Source organism: Ciona robusta, chromosome 8 (assembly GCF_009617815.1).
Source record: "Ciona robusta chromosome 8, ASM961781v2".
NCBI classification, from domain to species: domain Eukaryota; kingdom Metazoa; phylum Chordata; class Ascidiacea; order Phlebobranchia; family Cionidae; genus Ciona; species Ciona robusta.
Genome location: NC_143242.1, coordinates 6641732 through 6652402, shown reverse-complemented (window position 1 = coordinate 6652402; position 10671 = coordinate 6641732). Strand labels below are relative to the sequence as shown.

The 10671-nt window shown below is 34.6% G+C and overlaps 1 protein-coding gene and 1 long non-coding RNA gene across 4 annotated transcripts; one reads left to right on the top strand and one right to left on the bottom strand.

The window, feature by feature from the left end:
- Nucleotides 1-59: 59 nt before the first annotated feature.
- On the bottom strand, nucleotides 60-10598 carry LOC149732874 (kelch-like protein 24). Of its 3 annotated transcripts, none has more exons than XM_089882829.1 (17): nucleotides 10338-10598; nucleotides 9767-9904; nucleotides 9169-9449; nucleotides 8716-8860; nucleotides 7975-8084; nucleotides 7496-7608; nucleotides 6872-7006; nucleotides 6190-6362; nucleotides 5498-5608; nucleotides 4673-4784; nucleotides 4254-4395; nucleotides 3401-3476; nucleotides 2707-2809; nucleotides 1915-2040; nucleotides 1391-1511; nucleotides 960-1129; nucleotides 60-627 (listed from the first exon to the last, which is right to left on the bottom strand). In XM_089882829.1, the coding sequence occupies exons 1-17, from the start codon at nucleotides 10458-10460 to the stop codon at nucleotides 458-460; spliced, it is 2349 nt and encodes a 782-aa protein (XP_089738955.1). In that variant the 5' UTR covers nucleotides 10461-10598; the 3' UTR covers nucleotides 60-457. The 3 variants fall into 3 exon arrangements, with proteins under 3 accessions (XP_089738955.1, XP_089738956.1, XP_089738957.1); XM_089882830.1 differs by having other exon boundaries at nucleotides 9169-9446; XM_089882831.1 differs by having other exon boundaries at nucleotides 10279-10581.
- On the top strand, nucleotides 529-1222 carry LOC149732875 (uncharacterized). Its single transcript, XR_016385544.1, has 2 exons — nucleotides 529-663; nucleotides 930-1222. It is a non-coding gene; the product is annotated as an uncharacterized LOC149732875 (long non-coding RNA).
- Nucleotides 10599-10671: the final 73 nt, after the last annotated feature.

Below are 10671 nucleotides of genomic sequence, written 5' to 3'. Positions count from 1 at the left end.
AAACCTTCTTTAACGCGAATTTCGAAAACATTTAGCGTGACAAAAAAACATTATAATGATTGTACTTTATCAGAACTTTTATTGAGAATTTCCTGCCAAGATGTAGAATAAGAAGCAGCTTAAATTTTGTACGAAAAGTAACGTAATGGGGAAAAGTATATTGGCAAACACTAAGGGAAGTGGAGCTTTGGATTACATACCAAGAAATCTTGATTGCACAAAAAGTTTTTTGAAATCCGAACAAAGTTGCCCACTGGTGTTGAGTAGGAGTTATATATTTTAAAGAAAAAAGAGAATGATACACTTTTTACTGATAAAGAACACAAGAAATATTTAATATGTAGTGGAAGAAAAAGTTAATGGTGTATGAAAACTCTGCAACGACCTGGTATTGACACATTGGCCACAGTTAGAGCTTTAGTTTCCGAAGAATTCTTGTGGCCAGAGACAGGTGCCGTCAGCCAAACTTATCAATTGGAACGCACCCGTGCATACATCGTGACCGCTTCATTTTCACTTCTTCTTCTACCCTGCCACTCTCAAAGTCAATAACCAGCATATGATTGAGGGTGGTGCTGCCTTTTTGACCGCCACTGATCACTAGTTTGCCGTTGAATGCTGCAAGCCCTGCGGACACACAATTTTTTTTAAATGGTTAAGAAGGTAATGGGTCAATTCTAGCCTAATCTATTAGTCCCATGACATGCTGCAAAATAGAATAAACTGGTAAATTTAAAACCGAACAAACTCAGATTTGGTAGAATGATGTTTACAGTAATAACACAATTAAAAATTACATTTCACAAGTGGGTACACAGTAACAATAGTTTCAATAAAAAGCCTACAAAAAAACAATATATTTTATCAAAAAATTTCTATATCAGATTGAAACTTCAGTGGCAATAAAGGTCATTTGTTATTATACTAAGGTACGCCATCATATAAAAAGTTAAATTCACCAGCAAACTCAACGTTGAGCTCATGAAGTTCCCTCCACTCCTCCAGTGTACAAGTGTTGGGATCGTAACGGAAGATCGAGCTTGCGTTGTTCGAGATCATGTAGAAATGATCTCTGTAGAGGGCGCAAGAAAGCCGGGCAAGGGGTCGTCCGAGGGGGAGTTGGCTCCAACTTTAAAATTAAAAAAACTAATATTGTGACTTTTAAATTAATGAAAAAAAATATATTATGACTATTGAATTAAAATAAAAAATAATATATTAAGTTCTGATTGTATAAAAATTGAACAAGATTATTATTATGAATTTTGAATTATGAATCCATATAAAGTTTTAATAAAAATATAATTTTGTAACTTTTAAATAAATGTAACTTGTTTATTCTTGTGTGGCGGAAACATTATGAGAAGCATCTGTCAGTCAAAGTGTTTACCTGTCTTTGAGAGGGTCATAGCACTGGATGCAATCAAGAATGATCTTGCTGGAGTTGCTGGGTTCCTCTGTCATACTGACACCACCAATCACATACAATTTCTCCTTGTATGAAAGCACACCTGGAATAAACAGGAACAATTTCAGAATTATGGTATGTACAAAAAAAGTGCCAAAACTATAGTATAAGAAACCTGACAACTATTAAAAGTTAAAGTACATTAGATTCATTTCTAAGTAGTATGTTGAGATAATGAAGTAATATAAAGAGAGCACTCAAGTAACAAGTGAAATTGTTAAGTTAATAGTACCAAAACTTTGGTATGCGTATCAATTTAGATACACCAAATGGTAAAAGAAGTCTATACACTTTTCAACTGTCCAGAAATTCGGTACATTATTGAGAATTGTAATCAGGGATATTCAGGTAATGGTTACAAATAAGAATAGCAAAATCAAGCCTCCTGCTTGCTGCATTTAATTCTGCAACTCATCCTTGCAATTCTATACATATATTTCAAATACCTGGAGAGTAACATCTCTTAGGCAGTGGTTTTACTTTCTCCCAACGATTGTAGTCGGGTCTGTATCGCTCAACATTGTCAAGAACGCCAGGTTTTTTACGATTTTTCGGAGAAGCCATAAGACCCCCTGCATGTTAAAGTAACAAGTATAAATGATGGAACAAAACCACAACTAGTGGTAGTGGCGCAGCATTGGCAGTTTAGGTGGTCAAGACTCACAACCCTCTTTCCCCCCAAAAAAAACAAAACACAATTTTTTTTAAACCCTGTTTTTTTTTACTGTGCCACTAACCAAAACTATGAGTGACATTAAAGGCTACAAAATTCCCATTGCTTTTAATAACCAGCGCTAAGACAGTAAGATGGCAGTCGTACAGCAACAGACATTCATGAATTATTTACTCCTATTAAAATAATATCATTCTCCTGTACAGTGGGTAGCAGTATTGATTCAGGCTGTGTAGGCTGTTTCTCTGTGAGACAAAAATCGCTCTAAAGTCTAAGACAGCAGAAAATGTTTTTTTTTTATATTTTTTAGTCAACACAGAATTAATAACATAACATTTTTTCAGCTTATCTGGCATAGAAACCATAATTTTATCAGGTTTAATACTGGTAAAGCCTTGCCAAATGGAAGACAAACATGTTGGAATAAAATTAACGCTTTATTCACCACAAAAGTTTAAAAATAATTTACATCATGCCTGGTAGCAGAATAAAAATCCACAATGTTTACAACTTTTGTCTCTAAAAAACGTAAACTTTAAAAAAAAACACCAATGTGAAATTCCACCTGCAACATATACAGCGCCATCTACAGATGCTGAACCATGCCTTTCTCGTGGATGCTGCATGTGGGCAAGCAAACTCCACTGGTCTATGTTGGAGAAGTAGACCTGGTAAAAGAAACAGTGTAATCAGTAAAATAATAAGGATCTGGTGCTATGAAAACAAAACAGGCACAGAGCGATCATTGAAACAGCAAGGATCTGGTGAAAAAAAAAAAAAAAACGTAGCAGACAAAAATCAAAAACGTAGCAGACAAAAATCAAGTACAATTAACTGTATAATAATTAATAAGAGATATATATTTCGCCTAAATGGCATTGTCAGTCTGTTTTTTAAATAGAATAAAATAAAACAACCAAACTAACTAGTCTATTAAACGACTGTCGGTCTTAATTGCATTTAAGTAATTAATAATAATATGGTTTATGTAGAAGTAGTAGTTTATGAAAGTTATTCTTTATGAAATGTTGAAGAAACATATTAATTTTACCAAATAGGACAAGAAAATAAAATAAAGGGGTCCCATTTCCCCCACTCTACTGTATATGTTTTCTTGTGAAAGCAGTAGTTTATGAAGGTGATACTTTATAAAATAACATTAAAACACGGGCCATCACCCCATAGGTCCTAGGATTTGGGCGAGGATTAGCCCATTACCCCAACCCCCTTTAAAAAATGAAACATTTTATCAAACTCACCGAAACTGCATCCATCGTCATGCCTGAGTTGCTGTGGCCACCAGTTATGTAAATGTCGTTTTTGTGGGAGCAGACACTACAAAAACATTATTAATTTGAAGACTGGAAGGCAATGAAATGCTATGCTTTTAAAGAATTTTGTCGATTTTTAAATTTAATATAATTTGATGTAAATTTTAAATCTATTATAATTTTGTTAAAAATTGAGTTTTTAAAAAAAAGAATTTTTGACTGTTTAGCAGTTCTATAGAAAAAATGCAATTCAAATCATAAATGTTAAAATCGTCCAGTTGTGTAGCATGAAAGTTTGAGTAAATACTTTTTATGTGCTTAAAGCTGTCATACTTAAACAACTTCAGCAAAACAACAGTATAACACATTAACCACGATGACATTTACAGTAATAAATACAAAACAACTTATCCTACGAAGTAAAGAGAAACTATAACCAACTATGCTACTGAGGCACACTGAGTAAAAGTAAACAGTTTAACAAATCAGTGTAAACAGAATATGGTGAACGATTTGTATCATTGTATGTGTTTAATATGATAGACTAGGGTGTGGTTGGATGGGACATCTTTTAACTCTATTTTCTCACCCTATGTAGTAGTTAACAGAGAAAATTTAGAAACTATAAAACTGTATCCTCAAGACCTCCATAGACCGTTGTTAGTTGTTTAAAATGGAAACACATTTGTCTGAAGTGACAACTTGGTAAATTAAGAAATGCATCTATACACCCCTAAAAAGCAATACACAAGTAAAAACCTATACAGCAATATTACAAACCTATACAGCAATATACATATATAGCAATACACCTGTACACTTAAATCCAGCAATGCATTACCTGTAGCTATGCATTGTAGCATGTGAGGTGGAGATATCACTTAGGGAAATCCAATCCTGTTTGTTTGGATGGTAGCACTCTGTGTATAAGAGCCTCCTGTTGTTGCATATCCCACCAACCACCACTAATACTTCACTTATGCCTGGAACATAAAGTACATTAAGTGTTGGGTGCAACAGCCACGCTATTTAACTGACACTTTTCCCACACTTTTTATCCATAACATGAAACAGAAAGGTGAAACAATATTTTTTTAAAACTTTTTGAAAATCTTTTTTTTTATGATGCTTTTTAAGCGAGTCCTTTTCATGAGAAAAAAGTGAAAAATGTTTTTTAAGTTTTTAAAATCTTTTTATGTGATAGTTTTTTTTCAGGAAACTTTTTATGAGAGAAATAAAATGTTCTTTTGATTTTCTTACCTGATGACGCGCGTGGCTTTGTATGTGGAAGACTGCCATGTTTCATTTCGTTACTACCTAGTGCATGGTACTTACAAGCCTCTGATAAGATGTTCTGTACCTCTGGGTTGCCCTAAAACATCAGGGTAGTTACCTTATGTAAAGTAGGATGGGGAAGATGGGACACTCCTTCATTCTAATTTCTTGTCCCATTTGGTAGTAAACAAAGAACATTCATAATTTTAAAACCATTTTCCCACGATTTCCATAGACCGTTGTTAAGTCTTTAAAGATCAGAAACTATGAGATATTGCGTGCTAAAGATGCCCCGTTTCTCCCTACCCTACTAGTACTAATAAGATACAGTCTATGTAAAAATTAGCCTTTGAACACATACGCTAATTTTAGGGATTTTTTGTAGAAGTGTAAAACTGGCATGCAGAATAAATCAAAGATTCAGAACCTAATGACTCTTGAAATAATTGGCATTCATGATTCACTATACAATTTAACGCATAGACTTAAACAATGAACATTTTGTTCTCTCGTCTATCAGTGCCAAGCAATTAACAACGGTTTGCAGAAAAATCTCTTTAAAATGTCTTATTCAATGTCAAATGTGGTTCACTTCATTTAAGATTTTAAAAACAGCTGCCTCATGTCAAAAATGACAAGCGGTTACTGGTTAGTTAAATAAAACACCACAGCAAAAAATCAAAAGTTTGGTTTTTCAAAAATGTAACTAATTTGATAAGCTTTGCTGAAAATGTTTAAAAAAACATTTTTTAACAAGTTTAAAAACAAAAAAAAAAATTAAAAAAAAAAAAAAAGTTTCACCAATCTTACCTGGAACATTGGATGCTTTGTGATCACCTCGAAAAGAAAACGAGAGCTGACGAAAAACAAACGCACGCAGCGTAGGACTTCTGCAACATGTTCTTTGCGGGTGGCGTCATACTAGAATTTCAAGTACAATAAATTTTTACAGATTTACAAATTACCTTTATAAGTAATTTTTATTGATATTGAATTGGTGATTTAAAACACCAACCAATTAGTGACTACTGAGTTGAAGCAATTGCAGTAAAGCATCTTACAGAAGGACACATACGTACAAACTGTTGTCAGCCACAAGCCATAACCTCTGGGTTAGAGGAAGGTGCACTAACCAACTGTGCCACATCACCGGGTTGCACCAAGACTTTGTAATCGCTACCCATAAAATATATTATGCTCTTTTTCGTAAAAAAAGATATCCGGCAGTGGTAGTATAAGCAGCAAAATTCAGTTTAAAAAAAGACCAGCAACGTGTCATCCTGCAACCCCAGGAATATTTAAAGTCTGAATTTGTTATTGGTTTTGAAAGGCTGGTTTTCAATATATATATCATGTACGTACGATAACAGGTGCAAAACAATAAATAAATTTTGGCATTTATTAAAAAACTATAACTTCCACACAGTGACGCACATGTGAAATATAAATAACGTTAAATATAAAAATTTGTAAAATAAACTTAGATATAAAAGTTTAACCACCTCAAGCCAACGCATGGCTGCGTCATAGACATGTTCTTCTCTTTGTACAACAAGACCATGATCTTCCAGGTATTTCGACAAAGTAGCGAGTGGTAGGCGTAGAAATTCCTCTTGTTGCGAAACTTTGTTGAAGTTTTTAACTGCATATTTCTTTGCCTTGTTGTACAAGCGGTCTGAAACAGTTAGGACTTTAATTTGTGTGTTTGGATTTGGTAATAAAGGTTATATTCTATGTGGGTGAGGTCCTGCAGCAGCATGTCATGAGATTTTGCCAACTGCTCCAAAGTAATTAAAATTTAAGTGGTAAATAGAATAAAGAAGAAAAGAAGAAGAAACGACAGTCGTTATTACAGGCCTTGATTTAAACAGAAATACATGACTTATTGAATAAAAGACGCAAGTTGTTAAGTGGAATAAATTTTAACAGCTAAAGGGTATTGAGATGATTAACACTGATTAACAGATGTATCCTTGGGCAAGATAATTAACTTATATAAGCAGCAAGGGTGCTGGGGTAATAACCCAAATCTGGCGGAAATCCCATCTGTTTAACAGGACCTCACTCATATAAAATCGAATATGTGTAGTGTTAGGGCAATGTCCCAAATCTCACCAAACGCCTAGGTCCTTAAACAGGAGTCAGGACCTCACCCATATAGATGGAATAGTTATTCACACTCACCTAGGGAATGTAGTGATGCAAACTGCATTAGACCGAGGCAATTGCTCTCTGCCACTTGTCGTATAAGGAACTTTTCACAATGGCTTTTCAGCATATCCATTTGGAAGTAATCTGCTGCTTCTAATACATCCTGAGGTGGAAAATATAAAGTCAGTTAAAAGTTATTATTATGTAGGTTTTATGAATTTATATTCTGTAATATTTTGTTTTATATTCATATACAATATGTTAACTCTGCTACCAGGCCTAACGTAATTATTCCCTTATAGCCCATAGTAGAATATCACACCAAATGAGCTGTTGAAAATTCTCCTATATAAATATATATATATATTAAATTTTAAAAACCACACAACACCGCATCAGAAAACAGGTTTAGTAAACAACAGTCAAAACTTAAAACCAACTCAATTCTCTGACTAGAACTAAACTAAAATGTTGAATAAAAACTAGAAAAAAAAACATTTTTTTGAATGATTTTTAACTAACACAAAAAAAGGTGTTTAAATTTGAAAAAACAAGAAAAACATTTAAACTGTCTCAATTTTATGGAAAATTAATTAAAGTATTACCTTCTAGATACCACAATCTGTAATATATGGCCCCTATTTCATTTTACCTGAGCATTTTCAGTAGTGACCTTGATGGCTTCCGCATACGCATGTCGTACCAACATATGCACGATTTCAGGTTTATGACCTTGAATATGAACTCTGCCCTCCCTGCCTTCTTTCATGCTGGATGTAAATATAAAAGTAAATGAAAGACATCAAGCGGGATTCATAGGCAGTTGAAACAAAACAAATAAAAAAATGCACAAATTACCAGCACACACAAATTAATAATAATAAAAAAGGGAAAGAGGCACAATTTATATAAAAGATAATTTGGGAGGATGGAACTATTTAAACGCTAATTGGGTTTATTATTTGTTTTTGCCTGTCCAATAATTTTAGATTTGTCAGCAACTGATAAAGATGTATTTAAACCATTAATTTAACAACGCAATTCTGGGCAATAGAAAAATAAAACCCATTTACACAAAACTTATCAATAGTGTAAAGTTTGACATATAGATAAAAATGTAATTTTTAGGATTTTACTTGGAACTAAGTAGAGCATGGAAGTAGGGGCTATTGGCAGCTAACACCACACGATGGCAGGCTATCTCCTGGTCTTCCACTGTGAGAATCACATCAGTGAACTCTTTGTTCTAAAAAATAGACCCAAGTTTGAAGCACACAGACATAACAGGCAAATTTGGCCTAAATCTCGACCCATTCCAAAGATCTCACCCATATGGAAAACAACCAAATAGATAAATGTTAGGTTGTCTGGAGTGACATAAAACCCCAACCTCTCAAAGATGGATTACATCTTATGCTTCAGCACCCCGGTTTTAATCCTAAAACTACCGTTACCCTGTGGTTCTGTTGCTAAACATAAGCAAAGCCAAAGTATATTGAATTTGCAAAATTAATCAAAAAGGTTCATTGTGTTTGATGACTATGAGCGTAATTGCATTTTAACAGCGTAACCCCAGATAGAAAATTCAAAAGGCTGGATGACAATGTTGGGCCACCATATTTGACTTCTGTATTTAAATCTGTTTAATAATACAGCTGTATTTGCTTAGTAAATAAAAAGTTTGCCTGTTATGAATGGTGGATTTGGTTTAATCAAATACAGCTTAGTTTGAAATCTTACACAACAGGCCAATTTTGTGAAAAGACTGTTTTATAACTACAATACACAATCTTAAATACAAATTTAAAATACGATACACTAGTGGTTTTTAGATAAAAATGTGAGACTCTAATTTTTTAAAGTAATTCCTAACTCACGGATCTGTATTTTTGAAGCTTATCAATAAGAGCCATGCGTTGTGAGATGCATTGAACTGAGTTGGTGTTTGATATCTTTTGTTTGCGTGAATTGAAACACACAGATTCAACTGAGGAGTAACTTGATGTGCTGCCAGTTCGAGTTCTGTTAAATAATTTCAAAAGTAAATATTTCCGCATATGCAACCTATTTACCCCGGCATGTTAGAGCAATGACAGTTTTTATAACATGAGTGTTCTGTTTCATACACATTGTGCGAGTTACATGTGTAACTTTGCGTGTGATTATTTTTGGAGGATTTTTTACTGTACCAGCGAAAAGCCTTAAACCTGTCCTCTCTATGACCAGCCAGACTTACTAACTACCGTGCCACTGCAGCTTGCTTACTAAGTCTGCACACTTGTATTTGATATCATATTTATTTTAAACAGACAAAGTTCGGACATATTTACCTCTTATTACCACGGGAAGAACCAACCCCCCTAGAACCCATAGATATCCCGAGAAAATCTGGTGGGGGTGAATCAGCTGCCCCTGGAACGGGGTAAGCAGGTGGGGCTGCGGCTGGGGGAAGTCGTTCATCCAAATCTGAAATACTGCTCATTCCATCCGACCATTCATGCTCTTCTCCAGCAAGTGAGTCGCTAGAAAAGCCGTCAGGACTGGATAGAACCGGAACGATGTCGTTCTGCTGGTCTTGGTTCACAGGTGGTGAGTTGTAAAACCTGCCCTGCTTTTAGAGAAAATGGAAAATTAGGCTTATATATAATATACATTATCGAATGGGATGAGCATAGACAGGCACTAGTTTTATGTTAAAGATTTCATTTTTGCGAGGATTTGCAAATTTGCGAGCAGTAATAAACAGTACTGTGGTCTATTAAAAAAGTTTTTTAGAGGAATTTTTATGCAAAAAAATATGGTGGTAGCAAAGAATCTCCTCCCCCCCTACGTTATTTGTCAACTACTAACCCCCTATAACCCCTAAGTATTAAACTCTAAAACTTTCTACCAGATTTTTTATTAGTGCAAAAATTTTGTTTAACCAACCTGTTCCTGTTGGTCCTCACGTCGTAACCTGTACCCTCGATAAGATTGATAAGTCACTATCCTCACACCCCCGGCACGAGCTCTTGGTTGGTTGTGTCTTCTATTGACAACTTGCAGAGGAAACTCTTCATTATTTTCCTGCAAAGTCAAATTTAATGAAAAACCAATGCACAGAATACAAAGGTTTAAAAAAATGGAAATTTAATAAAAATATTATAAAACTTATGAATGAATGTAACTTGCTTTATCCTTGCATGCCTGAAAAACGCCCGGGTGTTATAACACAGGTGTTCTGTTTCATACACCTCATGCCAGCTTACATGTTGATGTTACCATGCATGTTACATTGTAAGTGACATATACATATCTACAGAGCTATAGTGTACAGACAGTACAGTCCTTTCATGGCATCCCATCGAAAATGAGGTAAGCCAACAAAAAAGGCATTATGCTGTTTGTATATAGGTAATTTCAATGCCAAAATGTATTTTGTGCGTCGATTAACTATGTACCGGTTCTTCTAAAATCTTTCAATGCCAAAATGTATATTGTGCGTCAATTAACTATGTACCGGTTCTTCTAAAAAGTCCATGCGACCATCAGCATTTGGTGGAATTGCACCCAAACCACGAGCGCGATTTTGGGGACCAATATTTCGACTTGACCCGGGAGAATTATGGTCTCTGTGTGCCATGTCGGCACTTCTAAACACTCTTTCCCCTTTTTGGCCTGTGTTTGAGGCTTAAGAAAATATATAAAGAACTCTAATCGCTTAGTAATCCTGATCAATCTTCTTAGGAAAATATTTATTTACCTAAGCGCAGAAAATTTTACATTTACATAGAAATTCTATAATGTTAATCTAAGCGGGGACTCAGATTGAAAACCATGTAGCACTCGGATGC